Source organism: Podarcis filfolensis, assembly GCF_964270895.1.
Source record: "Podarcis filfolensis genome assembly, chromosome: 2".
Classification (NCBI taxonomy): domain Eukaryota; kingdom Metazoa; phylum Chordata; class Lepidosauria; order Squamata; family Lacertidae; genus Podarcis; species Podarcis filfolensis.
In genome coordinates, this window is record NC_139605.1 from 81,626,080 (window position 1) to 81,642,039 (window position 15,960).

General features: G+C 44.3%; 1 protein-coding gene across 2 annotated transcripts in view; it reads left to right on the forward strand.

Annotated features, from left to right (window-relative positions):
• Positions 1-15,960, forward strand: part of ADGRE5 (adhesion G protein-coupled receptor E5) — a 46,214-nt gene that overhangs the window by 6,454 nt on the left and 23,800 nt on the right. For both annotated transcript variants that reach the window (XM_083597592.1, XM_083597591.1), the window contains exons 2-3: positions 12,801-12,857; positions 15,190-15,258. In XM_083597592.1, the coding sequence (XP_083453718.1) occupies positions 12,801-12,857; positions 15,190-15,258 (126 nt within the window). The remainder of the gene's footprint in view (positions 1-12,800; positions 12,858-15,189; positions 15,259-15,960) is intronic.

Below are 15,960 nucleotides of genomic sequence, written 5' to 3' on the forward strand. Positions count from 1 at the left end.
GCCTGGGCTCATAAGCAGATCTAGGCATGGAGTCTTCCTTCTAAGATGCTCATCGAACTTTCAGTTTTCCCACCAGGAAGCCTCTGTCCTTCTCACTGTAAACGGAAGCTTTTCTCACATCACCAAGCCAATTCACCTTACAGCCATGGCTCTGTATGAATGAGGATGTGTAAGTCACAGGAGTCTATGAATTCTGCTGCTAAATACTCCAAGATGCCTGTGTTTACATGTTTACTGAGAAATAATCCCCCCTGTATTTAATGGGACTTACTCCTCAGTAATAAAAGCCACAGTGTGAAAAACAGGCAGCAATTCTTGCACAAGTAACTCATCAGCTGCCTGGGGTGGTAAGTGAAGTGGGAGTATGAAGAGTGCATGAAGAGCTTATGTATGCCAGCTTTAAAAAAGGGTTTTGTTTTGTTTTGTTTTGTTTTGTTTCCACTTAGCACAAGCAGATCTGGCAAATGACTAACTAGCATGGGTTTTGTCATGTTAATTGGTGTTGTTAAGACGTTTTCAAAGAATGTAAGCAGAGCCAGCCAACTCACTCCCTAACTTTCAAACTAGCACAGATCCAAACTCTTGATTGTCAGGGGAGTATTACTATGTGTAGCAGGCTCTTCTCTGGCCTTTGCCTCCCCTATGATTCGCCCTGTGGGTTCACATGGCCCACCACTGCTTCCCTTTCAATTTGCTCTCATGACAAATACTGAGAGATGAAATACTGAGAATTTTATTTGTAACAAAAAGTGCAAATGCTGCTTTCAGTCTCTCCTTTTCTAGTTAAAGTTTTGCTGGGTGCCCCCCAACCCCAAGGTCTGAATGCCAGTATGAAAAATGGAATGGTAAATGCATTGTGTTCTTGACCAGGGTGTATTCTCATGATACATTTAGGGTTCTATGATACCACTGTAAACAGTTGTTGCTTTCCACAGTGAATTCTGAGAGATATGGTTTGTTAAAAGTTCTAAGAGCTGTTAGGAGGCCCCTATTCCCATCTCGGGGGACGCGGGTGGTGCTGTGGGTTAAACCACAGAGCCTAGGACTTGCCGATCAGAAGGTCGGCGGTTCGAATCCCTGTGACGGGGTGAGCTCCCGTTGCTCGGTCCCTGCTCCTGCCAACCTAGCAGTTCGAAAGCACGTCAAAGTGCAAGCGGGAAGGTAAACGGCGTTTCCATGCGCTGCTCTGGTTCGCCAGAAGTGGCTTAGTCATGCTGGCCGCATGACCCGGAAGCTGTACGCCGGCTCCCTCGGCCAATAAAGCGAGATGAGCGCTGTAAACCCCAGAGTCGGCCACGACTGGACCTAATAGTCAGGGGTCCCTTTACCCTTCACCTTTACCTATTCCCATCCCAGAGATACAATTCCCAGAGTCCCCATGAAAAGGGATTGATTGTTAAACTACTCTGGGAGAGGAATAAGAATATTGTTTCCTAGGTTCATATGAAACAGGTGGTTCAGATTGTTTCCTGCAAATTGCTATCTGGGATCCTCTCATCTTGGTAAATGAACAGAGGACATAGTGAGGATTCTTCTTTGGCTTGGCATTACATGTGGGTGACCCCACAAACTTATCCAGTCCACCATGTTATTCCTTCACTGTTGAGGACGGTATGCTTCTGAATACCAGTTGTTGGAAACCATGGGAGGGAAGAGTGCTGTTGTACTACATTTGTGATGTACAGAGAGTGCTGCTCTGCTCAGGTCCTTCTTGTAAGTTTCCCACAGGCATCTGGTCGGTCACTGTGAGAACAGGATGCTGAACTCAGTGGGCCACTGGCCAGGTCCAGCAATCTATTCTTATGTTCATCGATCAGCTTTGTTCTCACCACATTCTACCCACCAGCAAAGAAGAATGAAGGTAATCCCAGCTCACACTGAATCCTCCCAAAGAAATACGCCCCTCAAATAACTTTCCTGGAAATAACTTTTCAGGACAATGATAGAGAGGGTAGACTAGGGATAGCAGTGAGTCAAGCATTTGACTCAGTGAACCCTTCAAATAAATAATCAATTTAAAAGAAAATATAAAAGACATTTTCACAGACTGAGTTGGCTGACTCCAGAACTTTCTTTGTTGGTTCTTGGGCAAGAGACCAGCAGTGAGTCTTCACCAGGCTGAAACCTTTGCATCCTGTAGCTGCTTTGGTAGATGAAGATTCATCTGCTTGCCCTTCAACCATTAAAGACACCAGAGCCCTGCAAAAAAAAAAAGGGGGGGGGATGTGGCAGCTCCAAGCCAAGTTGAATCTGAAAAGGGGTAAGCTAGTCAGTTTCAATCTGCTGTGGAGCTGAGTGGAGTCATCTCAAAAAGGGCTTATTTCTGCTCAGCTTGGCCAAACTGCTTTCCTTCTAGCAGCCTGTTGGCTCTAATTTCCCTACAACCCCCATATCTTTGAGTGGCTGCATTGTGGTTCATCAAACAGAATCAAATGCCCCAGTTGTGCTGCTGCATGCTATGGAAATGTGTGGCCCGGTGGTTTCCGCTAGGGCTTTCTGACATCTGCAGCTGCTTTTCTCAGGTACATTATGTAGTGCTGTGTTAGCACTGGGAAATCCCAGTCTTATATGTGCATATCATACATACGCTGTATGCTAGCGATATTGTGAGCTGATCCTGTTAACAATCCCTTTGTGTTTAGCCAGCCAAATAAATGCAATCCAGGACATGCACCAGCACTAACTACAGGTTAGCATGCCAAGTGGGAACAAATAGGACCTATTAAACAGTTGCCACTATGCTTTCATAACTTCGATTTGCCTTGGTTTACATTTCCCAGGTGACCTGAAATTTAAATTGACAACAGGGAAATGATGAGGCTGAGCGGTTAGGGTACAAGGTTATTTGGCTAACGGGAGAAAATGTCTCTATGATAAAGGCTACAGTTGTAGACACTGGGCCAGGGACAGAGAGGGATGGAATCTCTACCCTGCAAGTTTTGAGCTTAGCTACATGTTGTACACAAACACGTATAATGATGCCTCTGTTGCCCATATGCTGCTTTAGGAGTGGGGTACTTGGGCAGGGAGAAGTTGGAGGGGCATGAAGTAATCCCTGTAACCTCCTGCTATGTGTTTCTCCCCTTGACTCTTCTCCACTCCAGCCCCTGAATTCCAAGTGTGTGTTTGCTTTACACCAGTAACCTTCATGATCTGTCATCTGTTGATGGTGCTAAGAACTCACCTGTCTCCCCACCCTACTCCAGCATCCATAATTCTCCAGAGAGCAGGAACAGAATCAGAGTTGCAAAGGGGCTTCGAGGGTCCTATAGCCCAATGACCTCCAATGCAGGAAGATTAAGCTACTTTTAAGTCTGTGATATAAAGAAGCACAGTTGAGCGCAGCTTGGGAGGTTTGAAACCAGTAGGATTCTTTTTTGGTTTTGAGTACTTGGACTTCATCAGTTTGTAGACCGCAACCTAGAGACGGATGTGCCCTTCAGCAACATTTGAATTCTTTCCCAGTAAACTTGGACATTTGGTTATCACGAGCAGCATCATTCATGCTCGGAGTTAGCCTTGCATTTCAAGCATGCATCAGTGCCAGAGTCATTATTCTTTCTCATCCTTAGAACTATGTGCCAGTTCTTCGCAGCCCACTGAACTTGGCCAACTCTGGCCGCTGAGTAGCCTGGATTTCCCCCTCATCTTCTGGCTTAGAAATCTTCTCCTCTTGTCTGTTACCTTTTTTGTTCTGTTTTGTTGCTTTACATGCCCCACCTATGGACTTGCCCTCCTGACTTGCTCACTGTACAGTGGTACCTCGGGTTACATACGCTTCAGGTTACAGACTCCGCTAACCCATAAATAGTGCTTCAGGTTAAGAACTTTGCTTCAGGATAAGAACAGAAATTGTGCTCCGGCAGTGCGGCGGCAGCAGGAGGCCCCATTAGCTAAAGTGGTGCTTCAGGTTAAGAACAGTTTCAGGTTAAGAATGGACCTCCAGAACGAATTAAGTACTTAACCCGAGGTACCACTGTATTTGCCCTGACAATAGGAAGCAGAGCTTGGTTGCCTAGCAATGAAAGCTATACTGATCCTTCTTCTACAGCCTTACGGAAAAAAATACTCTGATCACATCCGCACATTCCCTCAAAGAATCCTGGGAACTGTTGTTTGTTAGGGGTGCTGGGAATTGTAGGCTCTGTGAGGGGTCTCCTGGCAACTTTTAGCACCCTTAACACGCTTACTGAATTGTACTAGTGTTTCAAATGCGACCTCTTCTCAAAGTAAAACTGGAAGTTGCATTGCAGCAGCAGCCGTTCTGTTATCATCTGGTACCGGAACTTCAGTTGATGCAGGTCTACACACTAATCCCAGGGTCTTATTGGCAGGGCCTTCCTCTCAGACATGGGCGGAAGAATGTGTGCGGAAGCTCCTTGCCGAGTTCCCAGGGCCCTCCACATCATGTCACAACTTCTGCTGCAACTGTGATTTGTTCTTTTTCTTTGTTGACATTACTTGCATCATGCAGTTTTGAGAACTTCCGAGAAGATAAGATCACTTACTACCCAGAACCCTTGTGACTCTCTTTGTGACAAACTAGGTGTTTACACACAAAGCACTGAGTCTTTTCTGCAGTTTAGGGTCCCCTCCCCTACATGTGATTATAGATAACTGGTACTACTATATCTTGCACATATTGAGCACATTTAAAGCACATTGCCCCCCCCCAAAAAAGATTGTGGGAACTGCAGTTTGTTAGGGGTACTGGGAATGGGAGCTCTTTGAGGGGTGAGCTACATTTCCCAGGATTCTTCTGAGGGATGCTCTTTTAACGTATGGCGTGCACGTAGCCCAGGTCAATGGACATTTTGAAAAATGCATCACTAATTCAGGCCAGGCAAAGTCTTTTGACATTTCCAATGTCTCTTTCATACGTCTGCTTCCTTGGACCATTCCAGCTGCCTGCCAAATTTGTCCTGCATCTAGTGTTAACCAGCTCTTTAGCAGCTGCTACTTTTAATTTCCCACAGGTCTGTTTAGGACTACTCTTACTGAGCCTGTTCCCACTTCATTGGTTAGATAGCGGTGCAGGAAGCTGGCCAGTCGTGACTTCCCACTTTTGCAGAACTTGGCAAAGTGGATATGAGACCAGTGTACGACCTTTGATGCTCCCAGCCCTAGGAGAGAGAGCTCTGTGCTTGTGGAGTGCACAAGACTTGCTGGTCAGCTAGCTGCTTTGTGGCCTCGAGGGGTGTTGCTTTCCTTGTGATGTGCTTCTCTTTCCCCTTCCCTTAAATTTATTATGGCAGTTCAAACCTATCTATATACCTGTTGCTGAAATGTGGAGGAAGCAAAAGACCTCCTTAAGAGCTTCAGGGTGTTACAATTGGGCCCCAAGGCGCTGGACTGGGCTGCGTGAGGCTTGTCAGTATATTTTGACTCCCCCTCCTGCCAGTTTGCAGTGGGATAGAGGGAGGGGGAATTGTTGAGGAAAGCACAGCGAGTCTCCCTGAAAGTTCAGAAATGAAACCCAGCTGAACAAAACTAGCCTTGGGGGACTTCCAAGGAGGGACAGAGACATGCAAGTCATTTTTAACCTCTTGTGGGGACAGACTTGGTCTTCGTTGATGGGGGAAAGGGCATGGTGTTGCTATTTCCAGAGTAGATCTGCTTCCAGGCACTCTGTGGCGCTGGGGGTTCAAGTTGCCTTCCCCTCTGGTGGAATCTCCAAAGAAGGCCGGCCTAGTACATTTTCCTAGCTGTCCTGTTGATGAGGTCCCACTGATCTCTTCCTCTTCCACACCCTAAAATCTTGACACATTTACAATTACAATAAATTTGTGGGTGGTGCTCCTCAGCGCTCTCTGTGTGTGGCCTTGCCTCCCTGTTTCCCTAAGGTGGCTAGCCGCATTTCCCTTTCTGCAGAACTAGGAGGCGGAACTTTCTCTTTCCTGTCACCTCTGGGTTGCTTCAGAATTTCCCCAGAAGAGCTGGAAGGGGAAGCCTTACTTCTTCAGGAGGTTGGGTATCTGGGTGGGGCAGTGTGTGTTTGTGTGCATGTCACACTTTCACATGAGGCCTAAAAGTGGGGGGAGCAAGAGTGACTCAGGCTTTCTCTGCCACCATTTCTGTAGGAAGTGAGGTTTACCTTTCAAACTTACTGCCTCAATAAAGCTTACGGACTTTTGAAATGCACATTCCTTTTCTTAGGCCCTAAGAGAGATTTTTGTTGTTGTTCCTTGGAGACCATTCCTGGCGCTGGGTGCTGGTCTAGGCACAAAGGAGGCAGACGGCACCTCAGCGGAGGGAATCAAGCAAGGCCTTCAGATCCTAAAGAGATAGCTGGAATGGGGCGGGGGGCAGTTGTGTTGTGCTACCGAGGAAGCCAAAATGCCTGTATGCTTGAAGTGGGAGCTTTCCTGGGCCCTTGATTCCTTATCTTTATTTTTATTTTTGTGCACTGCTCAATTTTACCTATGGAATATAGTATGGATGGGGGACCTGTGCCTCTCCAGATGTTACTGAACTATAGCTCTCTTCATTCCTGTCTGTTGGTTGCACTGGCTGGGGCTGATGGGTGTTGGAGTGCAACATGTCCTGTCCCACCCACCCCCCATGTATCATTTTACTTTCTTTTCCTTTTTTTAGCTTTAAAAAACTCTGTTTTGAATGATGTTGTTGCATTCTTACATGAAATAATACCGATTCTGACAGGTTGCATTTCATACATCGTACGAAACTTTTGTCCTAGAGTTCAGTTTGATTCAGGTAGCCCAGCGTATTATCTTACCTTTGGCATTCTTAATTTGTTAACCATTTTCAAGAACAATGATTGTGTTGCTTTGTTTAGAAAGTAATACATGCTAGATGTTTGCATGAGTAGAGTAGAAAGGCAGGACTGGTTTTCCATATTCCCAGGGTTGTTTGTGAGAGGCATAGAAATTTGATCTTGGAGAGGTGAGCTGCTAAGAAAGGTTACGATAATGGAAAATACAGCTGTGAGAGGTGATCTGTGTCCATAGGTGGCTGGTTCTACAACAGGGGCCAACACCAAACAGGAAGGAGTCCCTACAAGTTTTCTTACCTTGGCAAAAGCTTACTTCTAGGACAGACAAGTTTTGCCTCCATCTTCAAATTGCTTTCTCTGCATGCACTTATGTGTAATGAGCTTGTTTGCTGCCATCTCTTCCTCATTCCTGTGGAATATCTCTTATTCTCTTGAATAAATGTATTGCATTTTTACCTTACATTGATATGCACTAGTGCAGTGTAATGAAAGAGATGCTATCTTGTTGGTATGTTGACTCCGTCACGGCCTTAATGAATGCTAAGTACTTCAAATAGGTCCCCATGGTCCAAGATCTACTTGCTGCTTGACTGGGAAGACTGAGGTGGAGGCAAGGGGTTGTGACCCAGAAGGGGTCTGCAAAGCACAATTCTCTTACCAGTGTCTCAGGGAACAGAGTGTCTGGGCAGCATTTAGGTCCTGAGGATGTGCCACGCTTGCCAAATATAAGGTTGAGAAGGAAATAGGGTTAGCGCAGGGGCGGAGGAAGGGGTGTGTGGTAGGTGTGGGCTGCCCCGGGTGTCACCACTGAGGGGGGGATGACAAAACGCCGGGCGGCACTCACCGTGCCAAACAGTCCACCCGCTGCCTCCCCCCAGCTGTAGGGCGGTTGAGTGGGAGAAGTCAGGCAGACTCCGGAGGCCCGGTGGTGCACCCCGCCCCAGGTGCCCGAGCGGCTTCCTCCACCGCTAGGTTAGTGTGCTAGCTTTGTTGATTTCTTGCCTCTGGTTCGTTTTCTTTTTGCAGGAAGCACTCCAAGGAATAGAGCAGCCATTTTGGTGAAAGCATTGTTTGCTGCTCTTTTGGCTTTTTGTTCCGTGTGCAAGTTTGTTTACAACTGTTGAAAGAATGTGAGTGCATGACCCATCAGCATCTCATTATTACTGTTAAGCCTGTTCCAGGCTCTGTCTGTCCTGCGGATAGCAGTTTCCTAGGGCCAATGCACTCAACTGTGATGGAGAGGCAAATTCAAAACCCCCCACTCCGGTTATGCAATTCATTGCCAGCCATTGTCACCTGTCAGCATGGTCTGATAAAATGCTATTTCTTATGTGTTGATGGGGATGCTCAACATGGAGGGCTTTAGAGGGACCAAAGCACCTTATTACATGTGGCACTTTTCACAATAAATGTTTTTCATGAGGTTGTTTCCACCATCACTCAGCATATTGCAAAAAGCTGCAATATGGACCAAACATTTGTGCATAAAGGGGGACAGACACATCTTTCCCTCTAGATCCTTCCTCCTTCTTTCTTGATTATATAAAAGCTGAGGGGTGCTCCTAACTTTTCCTTAACAAGGCAAGAAGTAGCTAGGAGGGGGTGGTTTTGATAGGAAAACCAGCCTGCAGGGAAAGTGGTGAGTATAGTCGTACCTTGGAAGTCAAACTGAATCTGTTCTGGAAGTCCATTCGACTTCCAAAATATTTGGAAACCAAATCGCAGCTTCAGAAGCCCCGTCAGATGTTCGGGTTCCAAAAGAACGTTGGCGTTGGGGAGCCAAAACATCCAAGTTCCAGGGCATTTGGGATCCGAGGTACGACTGTATCCTAATGCACGTGCACATATGATCAAGGTTGCAGCTTCTTCCAACTGCTTGATTGTTGTAAACAGACAAACAGAAATAAAAATCATTCCTTTGGGGACAGGTAGGTTGCTGAGCATCAACAATGCTTTGACCTTAATGAAATTGATCCTGCTCTGTATAGTAGATCTTGCAGTATGAAGATTGTGGAACCTGTGTGTGATTATTAATCACATCTAGAAACTGGGAGGATTTCCGTCAATTGACCTTGAAGACAGCCAAGGACAATCCTTCTGGGCAGGCAAGGAACATGAATCTTGTGATACCTATTTGTTAGCTCAGGTCTGCCTCAAAGCACTGGCCTTCTCCCCTCCCATTATTGAGCATAGTAAGCCTGATCCTTGGCAGGATAAGCACAATTGCCAGTGTTAGCCAGCAAACCTCTGAGGTCACTCCCGATGGCAGAGTTGAAGAGGATTATTTGAGACTGAAAAGGGTCCCTCTCTACCTTCATTTTTTTCTGTTGCTTATGGAAAAATAACTGTAAAATGAAAAAATGAAGCTAAACCTCTCCACATAGAGACGTTTACAAAAGAATTCTTTCTACAACACATAATGGGAGGTGTTTATAATTTTATTTCTTCTCTCCAGCAAGTAATAAGAGGGAGAAAGATATGGCTGTTTTGCAGTCTGCATACAACTATGTGATAGCAATCAAGGCAAGTGAACTGGAGATTTCTGTTCAGTCAAAAGATATACCCTGACCAATAATTTTTGACATGTTATCTGAAACCTAGGATAGATAAGTCTGTAAAGGAAACAAGAGGGGTAAGAGATTAGAGGAGGAAACAAGAGGGGCAAGGGGGGGGGGCAAAAGTTAGAACAGGAACAGAGGAAGATATGAACTAGAAGAAAGAGCAAGATAAAAAGAAGATAAGGCTATTCTATTGGTCTCATTTCAAAATACGTTACAGAAACTTGATGATAGAATGAAGGAATGTGCAAGTAATGTGATGGATAAGACATTTGAGACATAATGTGGGCATGATGGAGTGAAAGATAAGCATGTGCTTAATCTCTTCAGTTGAAGTTGCTTGGACTTACAGCATGTTGTAATTACTGTACAAGAAGTAGAAAAATAATGAATATAAATCAGAATTGATAAAAATGAGAGCAGGTGAGATCTATAATGAAGGCTGAAAAAAATAAGATCAGAATCAGATGAGTGCCTGAAAGATTTGACTGACTCTCCAGTAACATTTATTTTATTTTAAATTTGGAATACCCAAATGTGAGATGTATAAAATACATGCTTGGAATAAAGTCTGCTTCATAAAAAAATTACTCAGAAGGAAGTGCCACTGAGTTCAGTGGGACTTACTAAGCATATGTAGGCTTGCAGCCTAAATATACTGTATTTTTCTGTCTATAAGATAGCCTCTGTTTTGGGGGACTCCGATTTAAGAAAATGGGGGAAGATCTATCTGTGTATAAGACTCCCCCAAATTTTGGACATTATTTTTTAAGGGGGGAAATCTAGTCTTATACATGGAAAAATACATACTTAGCAACAATATAGTAAAATTATAAAGTACTAAAGCTAGTTTTCCTCTAGTACTTCAGGCAAGAAGTAATATCAGTTAATCTACCCAGATGATTCCTGGTTTTAATCCCACCATTTTAATTCTGTCTGAAGAATTTAACTTCCTAGTAAATTAGCTGAAAGAAATGACCGCATGCTATCATTGGGGAATAGGGACACAGGAAGCTGTCTTGTCCCATGGCAAACCATTTGTCCACCTACCACAGGCTGTCCAGAGCTTCAAAAAAGTGCCCATTTAGAATAAATTTTCAGCAGTCGTCTTCAGCTGCTGAATACAATTGTTAGAGGAAGGAAGAAAAGAAGCAAATGTGAACCTGGGATGGAGATCCTGTGGACCTCCAAATGTTGATGGACTACAATTCCCATCACCCCCAGCCATTGACCACGCCTGATGAGAGTTGGAGGCCAACAACATCTAGAACGCTACGGCTTCCTCACCCTGTTGTAAAAGATGATGATCATGGTCTCTTAGCTGTAAGTACAAGCTTGATTTTCTGTTTCAGCCATGCATCGGAAAGAGCTCAGAGAAAAGATGGCAGGCATCAAATGCTCTGGGTGGTATTCAGCTAAGTATTGTTCAGAGTAGACCTATTGGAATGAATGGACCTAGCCATGTGCGTTAATTTCAGTGGATCTGCTCTGGAAAAAAACACCCGTAGTTGACTTCCACCTTCTGTTAATAATAGAGCTGCGTATTGGGTTGCAGAAGATGGGAAGGGTCTGTGCCTGCCAGTATTGTATGCTGTTGAGTCTTTCCAGGACCAAGCATCAAATGCCTGTCTTTCATCATCAACTAAGCTTCTAATATTGCTGAAGGATTTTGCCACTCTCTTTTGCAGCCCCAGGCTTGGCTAGGCAAGCTTCTGTAATTGTATATGCTTAAATTATTTACTGACACATTTTCGGGACTTGTGTTTGAACCGGGGCTGAGTGCCAGAACTTGTGAAGTAACAATAGAGAAGAAAGTAGCTAGGAGCCCTTGCAGGCAGCATTTCACATACCGCTGTGTAACCACAGCCTGCTCTGGTCTACCCTGCATGGGACTTCTAGGTGACAAAGTGTAACTTACAGGCGGGTTGAAGACTAGAAACCACTTCTTGGAAACTAACCACTTGCTTGTGTTGGTTATTACCCTGCACAAACAATTGGCCCTCAATTTGCACATTGGTTCTAAGCAGAAGGAAAAAACGTTGTTGGATACGCATGAAACGAGAATCTGTTGTGCTTGCAGATGCCGTGTTGATTGAATTGCGATACAATGAATAAAAATACAACACATGCGAGGCAATAAAACAACATCTTAGCACAATGTTTGTAAATGTTAGGAAGTTTTTAAAAGGCGAAACAAGAAATGCAGCAGACATCTACCAAAATAAAATAAAATCACAACCATCTGTTTCTCCTTATTAATATAAATGAATATGCCTCATGCCCTTAAAATTCCATGCTTCTTTAACTATCTGTAGGGGAGAAACTGCCTCCTTGCCATAGAGGAAAGGACTAATTGGGTTTGTTTGTTTGTTTGTTTGTTTGTTTGTTTACATGGGGGGCATGTTGCACTCCAACATCCATTAGCTCCAGCCAGCACAGCCAATGGACAGGAATGAAGGGAGCTGTAGTTCAGTAACATCTGGAGAGGCAGTATAGAATTTTTTTAATATAAATTTATGACTCGACAGTCAGTGAAATGGTCACAACACGATTTAATTAAATAAAAAAATACTGGGGCCTCGTGCCACTGAACTCCTTTCCTTGAATCTATTGTCGATTCAGCCTTTTATTCTGGAGGGCCTTTGACTGGAGGGCTGTTCTGTCTCAGCTGCCAAGATGGGAGTCGCTGTAATCTGTTAGCAGTTGTGTAAGCCATCACTTGAATCTGGCTCTCCTCACGGAGCTGCCCTCCTTTGAGAAACCACTGCTTCCAAGAGAGCTGTGCAGTAAGGGGAAAGAAGGGCTGGAATAACCATGACTGGAAATTATCTTACTATTCATTCAGAGTCAGCCACAGAACCAGATCCAAGGATTGCATCCTGATGTAATAATATGAAGAGCTGAATTCCTAAAGAGGTCACCTGGTGAAATACAAATGTGTGCTTTCCCTTATGTTATCCCCCTATATCTGAGTGATGGACAGTCCTGGCTGATATTACAGATCCTGGCTTCCTTCCTTCCTTCCTTCCTTCCTTCCTTCCTTCCTTCCTTCCTTCCATAAATGTCCTGGATTTAGACAGGGTTTTAACTGCTGTACAGGCCTTCAGAGGCACCCTGCCTCCAACTGTGAAGGTAGAACATAGCCATAGCCATTGTGGCTAGTAGCCACTGATCGCCTTGCCCTCCATTAAATACCCATGGAGGTGTTTGTGAGATCCACAAAGCTTTTACTTCCTGGTGGGACCGAATGACCTGTCCCATGAGTTCTGAGAAGGCTGGGACTTGCAGGTGAGTAGAGCCAGTGTGGTGTAAGAGGGTTAGACTAGGACTGGGGAGATACAGGTTCCAATTCTGTCTTAGTCATGGTCCTGCCTCACCTATCTCCTAAAGTAGTTATGTGGATAAAGAAAGGTGGGCAAGAGAACCATGTGTGTTGCCTTGAGCTCTCCAGAGCAATAGCAAGGTATATATTAATGGTAAGTCTGACACTGGGGCTCTCTGTCTTTCAGGGCTCTTCATAATCCTGATTCAGTCTAGATGTGCTGCCCAGCAAGAAGCACCAAAAGGTGAGTTCTCTCTGGATTAAAAAGCCTTCAGAGAAGCAATAGAGGGCCAGTTTAAAACCACCGCTTGACCGTGTTGTTTGTTTGCGGAGAAGTGCAGCGTGTGCTGAGGACACCAAAAGAAAGAGTTGCCGTATAGCTGGGTGCAGCAAGCAATCCACAAAGCGGTGATAGCCAAGACAAGGAGAACATCCTATGGGTCACCTCATGGGGTTATGCATAGCACTGTGGCTGCATTTTGAAGAAATGTCTTTCCATCCATCCCTCCTGTGGGTCGGTGGTTTCCATGTCCCGGAGATAAGCAAGTTATTCGTTCTGGATGGAATCACTTCCCCTTGAAGGAGCAAGTGCACATCTTGGGGGCACCCCTGGATACATCTCTTGTCACTAGAGGCCCATGTGTCCTCTGTGGCTAGGAGTACTTTTTACCAGCACCACCTGGTTTACCAAGCCACGGCTGTTCCTGGACAGGGATAGCCTGGCCATTGCAGTGCATGCACTGATAACCTTTAGGCTGGATTACTGCAGTGCACTCTGTGTGGGGCAGCCCTTGGGCCTGGTTTAAAAGTTATTGCTGATGCAGAATGAGATGGCCAGACTGGGGGCACATGACTGACACATGCCCTGGCTGCACATTTACTATGGAGCCAGGTTCAAGGTTCTTGTATTTGCAAAGCCCTGAACAACTTAGGTCCAGGGTACTTTACAGACTGCCTAAACCCTATAGCCCAGCTTGATCATGGAGATAATCTGCAGGAGCATTGTTGACAAGGCTCATCTGACAGCAACAAGAAACTGAACCTTTAATGTCATCTGCCCAATCATGTGGAATGTTCTGCAGGCACCTTCTGGTTTTAAAAATTATTATTATTATTGAATTATTAACCAAAAGAAGTGTATTCATAACAAAGAATAAAAAATGTAAACCATAAAGCATCACAACCTGGAAGGCCAAAACTACGAAGGTACAACCCACCTCGAAAGGGAAATAAAAAGGCACCTTCTGTTTTAATCTTTAATTGTCTGCTGGGAAAGTTTTTGCTATCAAGTTTTTGCAGGCAATTAAAAAATATACCCATGATAGTTAGTTGATCTCCAATTTTAAATGTTTTTTATTTATATTTCTAAGTTGGTTGTAAACCAGCTTGATAGTTTTAAAAATATAAATAGCAGTATACAAATATTTTATGACTATATAAATGTAAGGCAGCTTTCCGTGTTCCTATATCCTTTATATTATAGATAAACTTCCTTACAAGTGAAATAGCAAGTGCTTAGGTACTAGTCTAATATATTTAAATATTCAATATTGTTGCACAAATTTGCTTAATGCAGTGTTGGCCAATGATTTCTCACCTAGGACCACTGTAGAAATCTTTGCTAATGTGCAAACATGAAGGCTAGAAATTTGCCTTTTAAAAACATGTTTGTACTTTACTAACTTTTACTTAGAGTAGACCCATTGAAATTAATTGACCTAAGTTAGTCATGGCTATTCATTTCAGTGGGTTTGCTCTGAATAATGGTTGGTTGAATGTAACTCATAAATGTATTAGGGGCTCTCATGCCTAAATGACTTTAGATCTGTCTCAACTCAGAATGAGAATTCCCTGGCCTTCCAAGCAGCCTTTTTTTCGCCTCAGGTTTTCCTGAAGCTACAGGCTCATCCTCCAGATATGTTAGGGATTACCATATTTTTCTGTCCATAGGACACCCCCATGTATAAGGACCCCCCCGCACCATTTTTGGGGACTCAATTTTAAGAAATGAGGGGAGAGGGCCCAGAGTTGTTGAGCTCCCCCACCCCCCACGCAGCTGTGGGCAGGAAACACTCCCTGGATCATTTCCCACTCACTGTGGCATCAGAGGAAGCCGCGCTCCCGCCAGCAGTGTGCCACTTCTCCCCCCTCCCCATGCCACTATCCGTGTATTGGATGACCCCAGTTTTTTTACATGATTGTTGAGTCAAAAAACCTAATCTAATACACGGGAAAATACAGTATTGTTTCCTGGAAACAAAGATACTTAAGAATAACTAAATTGCAAACTCTGGCACACATGAAAGCTTGGATTCTCAAAAAAATTGAAAGAAATAAGAGTTCTGGAGTTGCTGCTCCTACCATAATGTGTTCTGATTGCAGAATATTTAATTCCCCACTCTGCATGGATGGACTAGTTGTTTTGGAAGTATGTAGTAAGTAGGGAAAGGGGAGGTCCGATTTGGGGGAGGTGGGCTTAAGTGTTGTTTCTCTGGAAGGAAGTGAGAAGAATGGGAACTGACTGTATGGCATAGGCAGAGACTCACCAGTTGCTGTTCTCCTCTGTGTCCTAACAGACTACCTACAGAAGGAAAAGGTTGGTGACACCTATAAACCAGAATACAGCTCCAATGAAGATGAGGACGGTAAGTGTTGTGGTAATTAGACTTGCTTCCCAGATCACAGTAGTGATTTTAAAGTAAAATACATTTTTTAAAAAAACCCCAACCCCAACAACTTTGCTTTTTCTTTCCTGGCAGTTGCCCACAATGAAGAAACAAAAGCAATTACAGCAACCAGTTGGCCACCTTAAATGATCTGGTCTTAAATATTTATAGAATGTATATGTCATATATTTAATCTTGCCACGCTCAGAACACCTTCTTGGAGCAGCATCCAAAGCCAACAAGCTCCCCTACAGGGGTCTGCAGCTTTTGGTTTGAATAGCAGAGCTAGCCCCAAATTATAGGACCCTGTTTTAACAGGAAATGTTGAATATGAAGTCCCAGGCACACATACCAGAAACCTCCTGCCTCAGTGTTAAGAGAAACATTGCCAACCCTTCGTCCTACTAAGGGCGCTCTCTTCCAAGCTCTCAGTATGACTTGATTATTTGTGTGAGGATGTGAGAGGCTACAAAGGAGACACCTCTGCAATGGATGCTTTAGTTTAGTTTCCTGCATTGCAGAGAGTTGGATTAGCTGACCCTCCGGTTCCCTTCCAACTCTACAATTCTAGGATAAAATATTGTGTTCAGCACTCTTGGGTTGGAGCAATCCCGTGACCCAGCTATGACAGAACCAGATTCCTCAAACCCGGGTCAGAAAACCTTTGACCCTCCAGATGCT